General features: G+C 31.0%; 1 protein-coding gene across 1 annotated transcript in view; it reads left to right on the top strand.

The window, feature by feature from the left end:
• Nucleotides 1-14,805, top strand: part of Nup75 (nuclear pore complex protein Nup75) — an 85,782-nt gene that overhangs the window by 51,073 nt on the left and 19,904 nt on the right. The window contains exons 10-15 of the mRNA XM_067273465.1: nt 2,744-2,866; nt 8,458-8,495; nt 10,256-10,349; nt 11,591-11,694; nt 11,766-11,843; nt 14,241-14,306. Coding sequence (XP_067129566.1) covers nt 2,744-2,866; nt 8,458-8,495; nt 10,256-10,349; nt 11,591-11,694; nt 11,766-11,843; nt 14,241-14,306 — 503 coding nt within the window. The remainder of the gene's footprint in view (nt 1-2,743; nt 2,867-8,457; nt 8,496-10,255; nt 10,350-11,590; nt 11,695-11,765; nt 11,844-14,240; nt 14,307-14,805) is intronic.

The raw sequence follows: 14,805 nt of genomic DNA, 5'->3' as shown, positions 1-14,805 counted from the left end.
CATGCACCGGCTATGTACCTGGATTCGTCCTTACTTCGCCGTTCCGAATGCAGACCACCATACAATTGGAGATAGCACAACAATTAATAGTGCCACAGCTAGAACAAATCGTCAACAAATCTGAGATCCTGTTGCTGCAAAAACGCCTTAAGGATCCTGACCTCCCGAAACTCACATCGGACTACGATATTCGATTAGCAGACCGTTCTTTGAACAACGTCCAATACGACCTAAATCACCTGTTACGGGAGCCAACAAAATCATCTCCCATAACTTACCCATCTTTAATAATAACCATTATTGCTGGTTGTCTAGGCGCTATCCTCACGGGACTTTGTTTATGTTATAGTTATCGCAATTACTCACGATGCCAGAAGTACTCACGATGCAAGAAGACCCGTGCGACTAGTCACCGACCTCCGCCGGAAGAGGAACTCGAAGAAACCGCCTTCAACGGAGACGGAAATCCGCCCGTACCTAGCACTCCACCGGGCACTTCTCACGAAGAAAAACCCCGAGGCAACCCGACTCCACGAAAACAAAAATCTATTGTTCAATCCTATTAACAAGGTCATCCCCACACCGCCATTTTCCCTTTTATTCCTCATTTTAACGTACTAACGTTTATACCTATATTCATAGATTTGTCGCGAACGATTCTAATATTTAGTTCGTATCCTAGAATTGTAGATTAACTCTCTTTAACGGGATTTTTTTTTTCTCATACTAACCTAGATATATATTGAATCTTATTTTAACGAGAGAGAGAGTAAAATAACCTTTTTATGTAACCTTGCATACCTCTATCCGGAATTCAAGGATTCATAACTCAAAAGAATGACTTATTATTAACATTTATTTTAAATCCGAGAACAGTGTCTTCATCACCTTTACCGAAGATGGCTGACTCACGCAACTTTACACCCGATCCACCAAAATAAAAACTATCCACCCGAATTTAATTTATCCACGTGGACGGACAACTCTATCAACTTACCTACGATTCTTGCCCATCCAGAACAATTTATATCCAAGCATCCAAGATTGTGATAGTGTACTACACACCACCCAATTCCAGCGAACAAAGAAATTCCACCAAACAGTCTCAACTCATGTGAACTTTGAACTGCAGTCTCGACCCTAGGTCAACGATGACGTCATCCACCCACCCAACCACTTCCAAGAACTCCAGACGCTCGCCTCTCCTAACCTCGAGTAATAAATATTGTCACGCGTCTAAAACGCGTCGGGATATATATTTTGTAAACAACTTTGATATTATGTATTATCGCAATGATGTCACCTATTAACCTAATCCTTTCCGAGAGAGAGTAATATATCAATCTAAATTGTAAACATACCTCTAACCCCCTGCTTATGAATCAAATCTTTTAAAATCACACTAACTAAGTGATGATTTTAAAGAAAGCATGGAGTGAATGTGAAATCTGGAAGTTAAAAACCTAGAAATTTCTGAATTTGTTCACTCCAGTTATAAACAACTTAATCAACAACATTCCATACCCGGGAAATTATTGACCCTCGAATGGCAACGATTGTCCCCTAACTATCAACAAACCGTTATTCCTTCGGAGCAGGTAGATCATCTTGCACGATGGTTTATAGTTAGCGTCCGAACTAGTCGTTTATTTAATATCCCGGGAACACCTATGGCCCTAATAGTGATTCGTTTTCGATCACGTGACAAGTTTTCCCATCAAAAACTTATAAAAGACGCTTCCTTCCCCCCCTAAGGGGCTCTCCGATCGTCTTTCGAGTACGACGTACAGTACACTGCGGCATCCTCCGGACCCACAAAAGCTTCTACGACTCCATTCGCCGGACTCCGTCTATTACGGAATTTATAGAGGTTTTCTAAAGTTCTAAAGAATTCTACAGTTTTGAGTGCCCGTCTACGACAGTCTACAACTTTTTTTCCGGATTCCGTCTATTACGGACTTGTTAAGAGGTATGAAAAATAATTGTAAACTCTCTCTCTCCGGCCCCTTTTTGTATACGAGGGTAGAAGTGTACTTTAGTTCGTTTAGCTTTTATTAAATCTTGTTTTTGTTATAAAATGGTGTCTTTCTTGACTGTCGGCTTCGCCTTATCGTCGACCCCATCCTTCCTCCTCCTCCACTCGCGTAACGCGTAACGCGCCGTCGACGTAACAGCCATCCTTGACAAGTGAGTCACGGGAAAAAGAGGTACGACTCCCTCTTACCTCCCCGAGATCTCACACATTGGTGACAATCGAGTGGGTTTCCGACTTATTCGGCACCCCCCCGATTTCACACTAATGAGTTGGTCTCTTAGCCAAATCTTGAATATGATTTTCTCAGGGAAGAACGTGTTGCTGAAATTTCAGCTTTGGAATCCTTTGTGACTTCATTACAATAAGATATAATATTTCTCCTATAAAACTCTAACACAATTATTAAAGATAAGTAATAAAGTACAAAGTAGAATTGGTAAATAGAAAAAAAATAATTTACTTTATTATTTTTCTGTAAATAATTTTTATGAAAAATTATAATCATATATGACATTTTTAATGAAACCTTGGCAATGTAACATTTTAATATCATAATAATGAATATTTTTATCAATAATTAATATAATGTGGATAATTGCAAACCATTAAACTGTTTGTATTAAAAGTAAAAATATTATTAAAATAAATTAATTTTAACAAGTGATTAACTATTATTTGTATTTATTTGATATTATTTAAATTTTTTAGTCATCATTAAGCCAGTCTGTTGTAGAAGTGGGATTTCGTTGGCGACATTGGCAAGAACAGTGCGAAAAGCTACTTGCTACTGGAGAGTTTTCACATGAGTCAAATCTGGAAACTATTTGTAAGGTAAAGTTTAATGGTATTAAATTGTAATTTTTGATAGAACTGATAGAATATATTCAAATATTTTTTCAAACAAGCTATAAATTCTTTTCTAGAAATTATTAAAGTGTTTAAAATATTTTGGAAAATTCCAGCCATTATATTAAAACAAACATACAGTAGAGTACTGCTTTATGTAGGATTCACATATGTGGATTTTTTTTGTAGATGGTGAATAGTTAGGTCACGATTACTAGAATATAAGGTTGATGAACTCTTTCAAAACCTGTCTAGAGACAAGCTCTTCCACCAGGATGGTGCTATAAACAATTTAGGCCTATTTTCATCCAGAGCATGTGGCACAATGCACTGATAGCATTAAACTGTGAATACTGTATAATGCATAAATAATTTATAGTGATATACACAAATTAAATGCATTTTCATTGGATAATAAAACTGATTGTACACAGTTTAAATACAGTTATATTATTTCTTATTAACACAAAATATCACATTCTTTTATTTTGTATTTTTATTTAATCCCACACTGTATTTATTTATTTTTTATTTTATTTGTATGGTAATATAGTTACGTTGTACAATATTCTATATTGTAAACCTTCATGTTTTTAATTTTCCTTGATGGTCAAATGGGTATCCATCTGATAATGATTTGTGAAATAAGTTGAAATCATTAATTAAAATTAAAAGTTCCTTGGCAGATAAAAGTTTATTCTATTAGTTACAATTTAGATAGTTTCTTAGCATTCTTATTGGCCATTGTGCTACTTACGGACTTATTAAATTCTCTTATGAAAAAATGAATTCTTGTGGTTATGTACAACTAAATTGTGTGAAACTAATTGTATTTAATGAACTTTACATTTTAAAGTGATTAAGGTCAAGTTGAGTTGCAATTTGTTACAATATAATCAAATATTCTAACAACAACAAATTTTTTATCTTCTACATGTTGAGAAAGGTTTTTCACAATGATAGTAATAAATATGCAGCTGTTTGGAAGGATGCAGGAGTCTTAGATATTTAGGCACATTGCAAAAAATAGTAGGAATTGCATCCTGTCTTAGTATTGGTTGTAAACGCTTCTTCGTATGTTTTTTTTCCCTTAATAATTACATCATATGTCCTTAGGGGCTATCCATAAATGACATCCGTACTGGAAGGGAAGTGGGTTATGACAAGTATGACAGTCATATAAGGGTTGAACATCAATGGGTATTTGTTTTATTTCATGGAATTTTATACAGTTTATACATTTTATTATTCAGAGTGGTAAAGATTTTACAGGGGTTGAGTTTTGTTGGATATTCAAAGAGGGGAGGGGGTTATGGAAACTGGGACAATGGGGGAGTAAAAATTTCAAGAAAAATGTGGACGTAATTTATGGACAGCCTCTTATAATGTAACGACTATCAAAATGGAACTCACAAACAAAGAAGTTCTTGGTGATTTCAAAGTCTCTTGGTGAAGAAATGGGATGCTGGAGAATTTAATTGTCACATTCCCAATTGTAGATTGCAAGGGAGAGAGGAATGACACTGATTGAAGTTTTAGCGGCCACCCAACACAAGGTCTAAAGTGAAAAGGCAAACGCTCCCTTGTGGGGATACAGCCAGAACTGTACGGACACAGCTGCATTCTTCCCAAAAGGGAAGAAAAACACATTTTCTGTAATTTATGGGACAATTGTTCAAGAAAGAGTGTAACCCTACTGTAAAGTACTTAATTTTAGTATCTTAGGAAACCGACTATAATTACGGTCGGTTAAACTTCCGTTAACCTAACGGGTACTTTACGCGGATTCGAGATTAGTTTGCCAGGCCTGGGCTTTTAAGCGTGCTCCGAAAAATTAGTAATAATAACGATAAATATCAAGTCAGATCAAAAGTTCAAATATATTTAATTATCAACTAGAATGTACTACGTACAAATATCAATAATCCTTGATTATTGATATTTGTACGTAGTACAAACCAAACCAAAATTATTAACGAAAATCAACAAGTCAGCCCGACAATAAACTCAGCTACTTAGCTTAACTTAATAGTAATTCCCCTTTGAAATTCGACAATCAAATTCTTAGAAACTATGAACAAAATCTCTTACTAATTAAACGTCTATCCGTCACCTCACTATACGAAGAAACTACTTCCTCAATCCTTTCGATATCGTCAAATCGTCAATCGAACTCCTCTTTAACACCTTGGATCGTCCAATTATCAATCTGGACTTCTATCAGAAAATACTTCGCTTTCGAATTAACCTCGCTCTCACAGTCGCCTCGATTTGGAATTCACCTCTCCTTCTTCGGTTAACGTATGGGTTTTATACTGTGAGGTGACGTCACACTTGAGCTGGGTTACTCCCCTTATTTACATACTTAGTTGCTAACATTAACTTTCTTTTCTGGCAGCTTTAAGTTTCCGACAAAGCTTATAAACCGTTTACAAAATATTTATCATAATTTTCTGGGATGTTTAAGACGGTTTATCAAGTATTTCTCTACTAGTGATTGTGGGGACTCCCCCCTCCATTTTTTTTTTTGCGGACTGTTACTTCCGCCGGGCAGCGCAAGTGCGCAAGATTTTTCCTACGGCGCTTATTTCTCTGTAAGTTGTTTTATCTTCATTTTTCATTACTAACAAGAGAGTGGTGGGGAACCTTCGTCCTAAATAAACATAAACCCCAAACAAAAGATAATAAAACAGAAATAATAATAAAATAAAAATAACATTCAGACTCAGTTCCTTACACAATTACGGACAGCACTGTCACTAACTAGGCTATATATATCTATTGTAAAAATAGCTTTAGTGTTTTATTAAATATAAATATTACTGTCAATCCATGTTAGTGTGAATCTGTGTCCAGTATCACAACACCCATGCAATCCTTTACATAAAAAACCCGCCATAGCAGTAACCAATGTGGCCTAACTTGCTGGCAGTGTTGGCGACCTGGTGGCAAAGTTTGTCTCTAGACACTTTTTCGTCACACTTCCATATGGGAGTTCTCCAACCTTATATTTTAGTAATTGTGGTTAGGTTAATCCTTGGATGCTCAATGGTAATTTTCACTATTTAGGCATACGTGCATTTATATGAAGTTTATAGTGGAACTAAAAGTAATGGTGTAAAATTTAGAAGCAATTTTCTACAGCCTACCTTTGGGAAAAATTATCAAGATGAAACAAAAATTGGAGATTCTAATATGGATGGAAAAAAAGTTGTATATGTACAGTACAATAAGCAAGTTATGTAAAAGTGAAATTGAAAATTGTCAGAATAAGAGGATTGCATCTGTGGTTCTTAGTTAAGCTGCTTGTGTATAAAATAACAGTGCTGAAGTTAATACCATGAGTTCTAAAAGAAGTGCAGGTAGTGATGGAGAGAGTTGTAAAAAGACCAGAAAACTGATGACCTTAGATGACATGCAGCTTCTAGATACAGTGCATTTTGAGAAAGTTTCACAATGCAACCATAGGTCACATGTTTAGTGTCAACAAAAGCATTGTATGATACATAAAAAAACAAGAAACTGAGGTCAGAGATGTAGTAAGCTGGTGGAGTTTGTAACAATACATTACAATACATGTATTTAACATGTATTGTTAAATACATGTGTTATGTGCATGATAAAATGACATTGGAAATGGAGAAGGCATTTTGTAATTTCCAATTGAAGAGTACCATGCTGTCAGTGATTCCTTTCGTTATTTATTCTTTTAAAATTGAAAACAGAACCAATACATTAGTTGATGCAATAACTTTGTTAAGGTCATTGCTCATTGGTTATATCTTCTATTTTAGAAGAATAAATTAAGGAGAATGCATTGTTCATTTGGACTAAAGATCAACACAAGAAAAGTCTGCCTGTGGATTTTAGTATAGGTTCTTATATAGTATTTAAGCAACTTTCTCAGTCAACTGCATTGCAGTCACTACTTTTGTTGGTTGGTCCCAGAACTTCCAAAAGTAGTATTCACCAAAGAATGTGTGAGAGCTGAATGTGGTGTAGGGCCCTTTTGTTTGATGTTTGTTTTTCTACAAAAATGTTAGAGAGACAAAATGGAAAAATTTAGTCAAAGACAATTAAAGCTGTTTCCCACGGCCTTGTTTCCTTGTTTGAAGGTGACACATTCAATGTGTCACCCAGAACCTATGAGTGAAATGTTAACTATTGGCCCTGATGTACTAAAATTCTACCAAAGTCATGAGAATAACCCAAAAGAAGTCCCCTAATAAAAGGGAAGAGGTGATGACAAGCGAGGAAGTTGTCATCAAGACAATTTCTAAAGTGTGTGTGGGGTCCAAACCATCGTTTTAGTCGTTGCCAGTCACTCACCCAATAACGTTAATTTAATTGCCTCTGAAACGGATTATACTACTCTGACCTGAACCTGTCGTTACTCCGAATGGAATATCTTATCTTCGCCAAATTGGAATAACTTTATCTTCAAACCCCATGTCCAGAACTGTTCTCATCCTTTCTGACAGGAAGACTACAACCGGAAAGGTATTTATCACCACGCAAACCTCATGTAAACTCTCTCTCTTGTGACTGCTAGATTGACAGGCTAAAGATATACAGTAGAGCGTTGATAAGTGGAATGGCCGGAAAGTGGAACGATTTTCAGTCGGACTGTGTCGTGCTGAATCGAATGTTTTTGATACTAAATTTACTTCTAAAGTATAATTTTCATGTTTTTTATATTCTTTAATATATTTATTTTGTTTGTACAAAATGCAGAAATAATTTTTAACGATACGATAGCCTCGATGATTATTATAAAAATTTTCGTTAGGCTTAAAATCGACGAAAATTCAACACGAAGCGACACGCAACGGAGAAAAATTCAACAGGAAGCGATACGCAATGGAGAAAAATTTGAACATTGGACAGGTTAATGTATTTTTTCGTACAAAGTCGGAAACTGGAACAAATCATTAACTGGAAGGACCCCAGTCCCCAATTGGTTCCACTTATCGACGCTCTACTGTATATCTATCCCAATATGTCTGTTGTATTGTATCATGTACTCCTTCCTGTTGAAATTAAATCATTATTGGTTGTTAATCTGGTATCTGAGTGATTCACTTCCGGTTCGCTGTCTCTCATCTCTTCTCCATCCCGAATTCGATCACTTGTGTACACGGCCACTCACGTGATCGAATTAACACGCCATCTCGGTTTCCGTGTCACCCGGGACACGGTGCTGTCAGTCCTGACAAGGTACCAAGGAGGTACAGACCCTCCAGTCACAAATGTAAATTACAAGGGAGTCCACTTCATTTCATAATAAGGTCTTTTTTTGAGCAACTGAAAAAGCTTGTTGATAAAAATGAATATAAATCTGAACAGATTAACTATTGTAGTGATATATAGTAGTTAATGATGATAGATTTATGAATACTGATATGAAAATATATTGTATTATAATTGAGTGATCATCAGTTTTATCTTATAAATATTGTATTTCATTGATCTGTTTAATTATTTCAAATTATTGTTTAATGCTACAAGAATTGAAATTGATCTTGATTTGAACAGATATTTTTTAATCTAAATTTTTTGTATTTTTAATTCTTTAGATCCTCTGCGGAAATAAGAAGATATTTGAAGAGCTTAGGTAAAAAGATTTGAAATTTTCATTTAATAATTTATTTTTATTTTCGTATGTTCAGTTTTTAAAATTTACTATTAAATAATTATTAATTACTTATTTAATTAGTTTTTATTAAAATTGGAAACAATCTATTACATGATAATTTTTTATAACTTTAATGATGGTTAAGTTATTCAATAATATAATTTAATAAATAATTTATTTATTAAAATTAATTTTTATTTATAATTTGTCTTATTATATTTTTTGATTACCAATGTGTATATTTATATTTAAGTGAGAAAAATCTTTAAATTTTACATTTCTGCACGAATGATTGTCTTGCCATGCATTTTTATGCAATACAACAATTTTTCAACTCTTTTCCAATTTGCATATCCCTAAGCTTTCATAAATTGAAAATACAGGTACTCCTCACTTTACGACCGAGTTCCGTTCCGACGACTACGTCGTTAAGCAAATTTGTCAATAAGCAAGGAGTTTGCACCGGGAATACGGGATCATTGTAAAATTATAAAAATTATGCAACAAACTTCAAATTTATTCATAAAAAGACTGTTATAGTACGCGCAAGCCTATTACAGTACGCTTAGTGCACATGTCACCATTCGCCACTGACCGACACTCAAGCTGAGAAAGGGGATTCCTCGAATTGCAGGTCAAAACTCGATTGGTCGTAAGTGCGAGTGGTCGTTAAGCAGATAGGTTGTAAAGTGAGGAGTACCTGTAGTTAAAATATGTTTTAAAATGGTTTACAATAGTTGTTCCATAATCGTTTTTACTAATTTGCAATTTAAGTTCTGTAGCACTTATTTTAGTAATACAGACATGTAGTTAGTTGATAAAAAGAAAAATTAAATTAAAGTAACTGAACTCAGACCTTCAAAAATTATAAAATATTGTAAAGTTTGTAAAAAACAGAAATAAATAAAATTAGCTGCTTAAAATAAATGGACTTGGGTCTAGAAAATTTTGAACCATCTATTTCCAAACACTTCTAAATCAGCAATTTTTCAGTTTAAGAATTAAATTTGGCAGCCATTACAATTTTTATTTTTCCATCTCCTGGAAGTGCTTTGTGTACCATAAGCCAAAAACCCTAAAATAGACAGATAAATTATATACAAATAAAAACAGCAAGTTGATTATAAACATTTTTTTCATTTAAAAACAGTAATTTATTTTGTTTATGATACCTACTAGGTAAATGGTTATTATTATAAGATAGTGATATTTTATTCTAGACTTAAAACTTTACCATTATAAAATAAATAGATATATAACAGACATGTGCAAAAGCGGCTCTTTTTGAGCTACTTGCGGCTCTTGCTGAAAGTGTTAATTTCTGCTTTTTATTATTATTTTTACAATTTTATTTCCACAATTTTGTGAAAATATGTAATTATATATATGTAATATTTAGTAATTTATTTCCAAGTTGGTGCAATAAGTTAAATTGATATATCAAATCTATTTTTTTAAAACAAGTTCTTGGCCCGGATGGCAGATATCCTATCCTTCTCTGCCTTACCATACTATCTGCAATGACAGTACAGAACTGCGGCTCCCATGCATTTTGCAAAACCTACATTTCGGCTCTCTCTGAACTCTTGCTTGCCCACCTCTGATATATAATTTACTTTTTATGTAAATTTCTATTAACATTTTCTTTTAATTCATAACACTATACTTTGTTTTATTGATTATATATTATTTATGATATTCAATAATTTAAGGTTAATTGATATTTAATTCAATTTTAGAGAGTTGTGTGGAAACTGGTATCGGATGATGGTATCAAGATTGTTGTATTCTGATCCGTGCTTAACTGTCAATTCACTTTCTGATGTTGCTAAAGTAAGGCATTTTGCTAAATATTTTAAATGTGTTTTAAATAATTAATGATCTTTATAGAGTAAAAAATGTAAAATTACAATATTTATTTATTTATTACAATGCCACTGCATAAACTTTAACATGCAGAATATTACATAGAGCTTACACAAATATTTTAATCCTAATGTAATATAATTATCCCAAATGCTTTTAGATTTCAGGAACCCATCTTCAAAATACAAAACAAGTAGAAAACTAAGATTTAACTTTAATGAAATCAAATAGAACAGATCAGTTTAAATTAAAAAATTCTGTTATCACAATAAACTTACATAATATGAATCTAAATAGTAATTTTATATGTAAAATTTAAATATCTAGTTTCAAGAAAGTTATATCAAAGTGTGAAAGTCCTTTTCTTTATTTGTTATTTAGATGGATGTATACAAAGATCTCGTGTATATCCTTGAATGTTCTACAGTTAATATACTACTTTCCCAAATATGAATTGGCCTTCTATTAATTATTTTTGCATACAAAGAATCAGAAATTTGCATTAAAAAATTTGGAAAGTCATTGAAACAACACTTCTTCATTTTAATTCTCATTAGAGCTTTCATTGTCGTTATTCCTGTTTCCTATTTCATTGCCATCTTCAGCTTCCTTGAACAGTATATTGTCTTCTGTTATATCCAGCTGTTAGTAACACATTTCTTAAAGCTCTTTATAATTGTGTCTTCACCAATTCGCCAACAGTCTTTCATAATTCTGCTGTTCTAAAATCAAATCTATCAAAATCTGTCTTCAGTATTTTCAAAATCTTAACAATAAGTTTTTCTTTTTACCATTTTATGTTAATGACCTCAATCGTGATTTTATCATCACGTGTACTTGTAATGTTGACACATGTTATCATAGTGATTTCAGCAAACTTGTTGCTATAGTAGTGATTTCACCACTATAGCAACATACTATTGATATTATTGTAGTGATGCTTATGGAGTTTGATATGCATACTGCTGTATGCATGTTGCTGTAGTGATGGCACTCTCATTGGAGTTGTATATACTATCTTCTATATACATTACTGTAAAATAATACACATGTACAGACCTTTCTTCTAGTTTAACTTATGTGTATTCTATTATATCAATAATTTAATATAAAATAGCATTAAAATATCAGTATCAGAAGAGCAGTAATTATCTTACTTTTTTAAATTGCAGTTTGATATATGAAATTTAAAAGTTTTTTTTTTTCAGGAATGTATTGACATATGTGTCGGCATCAATGGCTTATCACAAGTAGATAAAATACTTCTAGCAGTTTTAGAATTTGATTTAGGACAAGTAATGAGAGAATGCTGGTAATTATTTCTTATATTTGCATATATTTTTTTTAATTAAATAAAAATTTATTTTATCTTTGTTTTTTTAGCAATTTAAATGATAATTGGTGGTTTGTTACTCATTTGACTGATCTGCTATATCATTGTGGATATTTAGAGCAAATTAAGTAAGAAATTTTGTTGTTGAAGTTAAAAAACATGATTTTATCTATAAATTATGAAAATTTAATCCTTTATTTTTTCATTATGCATGCTGAAGGACAAGAATTTTTTTCAATCATTTAAAAAATCGAAAAAAATATGCTGTAAAAGTTAAATGTTATAAACAAATTTTGTAAATGCAATAAAAATTTTGTTTTTTACATATTTTTAACATTACATATGACTAAATTGAGATTTTCAATATTTAGTCTGATATTTTGATTTTACAAAATGATTTTATGTTATTTTCAAAAAATGAGGTCAATTTTTAATAATAGATTTTATTTTCCAAAGAAAAAAAAATCTATTTTTAAAAGTTACTAATTTAGGAGTAGAAAATAGCTTCAGTATGCTATGTCCAGAATAGGTTGTTTTTATCTATATATTGAAGTTTTTATTTAAAGTTATACATTTATATTGTAATAGTTTACAATATACCAGTAAATATATAACATAATTACATTTATACACTATTTCATAATATAAATATATTTTATACATATACTTATATTATGTAATAGTTGATTGAAACCACTTAGTTTTTATCTTAGCAATATAAAAATATATTTAAATTAATCAATATTTGTTTAGCTTTCGATTCAATTACATTTATGTATTTTCAAGTAATATTATTAAAGTTTTATTTTTATTTAAAATTTTTAAAGTGGATAAGAAAAAAAGCTTAAAATTCTTTTTACTTAACTCATGGAAAATCATAATTATGTCTATATAAAAATCATTCATTTTTTGACATTTAGGTTTTTATTATTCTTAATAAAAACCTAAATGTCGATCGTTTGAATTTTGAAATAATTCCTTTTGCATTCTTTTTTTCAAAACCGTCGATAAAACCTGACGAAGATCGCGGAGGCGATCGAAAACGTTAGTTAGTTGTTAATTTTCGTATGGAGTACCGGAAATTTAAAAGGCTTAGGAAGTGATATTGGATATTCTTAATAAATTTTATATTTAAAATAAAACATTATTGTTTCTAGAAATGTGTTTAAAAATTTCATATTGTGAGACTAATGATGATCAATTTTCTTCATATAACTGTGGTCAAATATATAAACCTAAATTCTGGATTAAAAAATTTTTTCTTTTACTAAACTCAGTGATACAATCTAATCTAATAATTATAAGAAGTACAGAAGTCTTTACCTGTTGCAATTTACACCATCTAAAAATACCAATATGCACTATATGTTAATAAACATAATTTATTGTATATGGTGTGTGTTGTAGTTTTGTTTTCACACATTCAATTTTTGTTAGCAGTTTATATTTTAATAAAGACACAGAAACAATTTTCTCTTTTGAAACCAACAGTCAACTGACTTTATTTTCTTTTATTTCTGCCTGGGCAAGGACTTACATATTGTTTTCATTAAGTTTAGTTACATCCATGTGTACAGAACAAAATTATTAGAACAACATAACTAATACAAAACAAATACAGTAAAACTTTTCTAACTCAAATGTTTCTTTATCTCGAAGAAAATGAAGCACTCAGTAAGTTTAAATGGAATAGTGTAGGGACTTAACTTGAATTTTAATATTTATTCTATCCAAAGTGATCCTATTTATTGAATTTTCATAAAATTTTCTGACATTTAGTTGTATCTACTGTCCAACATCCATTTACAGACAATGGTCCAGTCCAAAGCAAGAGGACTTCTTTCTTTATCTTGACAAGGTGTACCTGCAGAACTATTCTATTCCATTAGTTACATTGAATATTTTGCTAAAAGGCATTACAAGGGCTGTTTAAACAAAAAAAAGACTATCAAAGATTCTTTATATAATGAAACAGAGGTAAAAATACAAATCTATTCAGAATCTATTATCTATTTATTCAGAATTTTTTACTCTTGTTTTTTCTTGCTTCTTAGAGCTTCGAGTTAGAGAAGTTTTACTATATAAGTACATGTCATATACATACATACACACATTAACATTTTAATATAAATTAATTTAAATGGGATTTAATTAATTTTGTTCTATTAACAAACAAGTTTGTGTATATACTTTACATATTATTTAATTTTAAACTTTACTGATCGCTCTACTGAAAACATAATTATTTTTAAAATTTTGCAGAATGGATTTCGATATTTATTATAAATTTGTTTTTTACATAAAGTATTATAAAAGTAATAAAGAAAAGACAATAAACAGAAACAGATTGTTTTAGCAAAATTGTGTTTATCTTAAAAATTTATAACATTTTAACAAATAGATTTTAAAAAATTTTTAAATATTTTATTATTTGAGTTATAATTTGTGATTTATGTTACAACATACTTGTCCTGGTTTAAATTAATGTTCTTTTTTTAATCTGTTTGATTTTTCTCTATTTTTAGTTATGGAACAAGATTAAGAGAATTCTATATAATTGACTATGCTGGATCATTAATGTCTCATAAAAGGTAAATTATATGTTTGATTACTTATTTTTTAATCACTTTTTTGGTTGCTATATATTTTACACCTGAAGATACATTAGTTAAATTTAATGTGTTCCTAGAGTGTATTCCTCCTACAGAAAACACCTAAAATAGTTGATATCTGTTTTGCATCTGAAATGTTGTCTTCTTATAGATTTTACATAACTAAAAGAGGATCCTAGAACTGAAATTACTGGAAATATAAATAAAGGAATTAACAAGATTTATAAAGAAAAATAGATTAATACTAAAGTAAAACAATTTATATTGGATCCATCAAATAGCATAACACCTAATTATACCATCTTGCCATCCTTACTTCTAATTTATTTTTAATTGTCTACTTGGACATTACTCATTAGTAGGACTTTATACTAGTGTTTAAAATTTGATGCAATAATGAGAGTTAGTTCAGAAAAAACAAATTTTTTTTATTATATCACCTGTAGTAGTAATAATTCAGAAAAAATTACTACTACAG

The sequence above is a fragment of the Centruroides vittatus genome, unplaced genomic scaffold, assembly GCF_030686945.1.
Source record: "Centruroides vittatus isolate TY-2023 unplaced genomic scaffold, ASM3068694v2 contig_481, whole genome shotgun sequence".
NCBI classification, from domain to species: domain Eukaryota; kingdom Metazoa; phylum Arthropoda; class Arachnida; order Scorpiones; family Buthidae; genus Centruroides; species Centruroides vittatus.
This window is presented reverse-complemented; position numbering and strand designations above follow the sequence as displayed.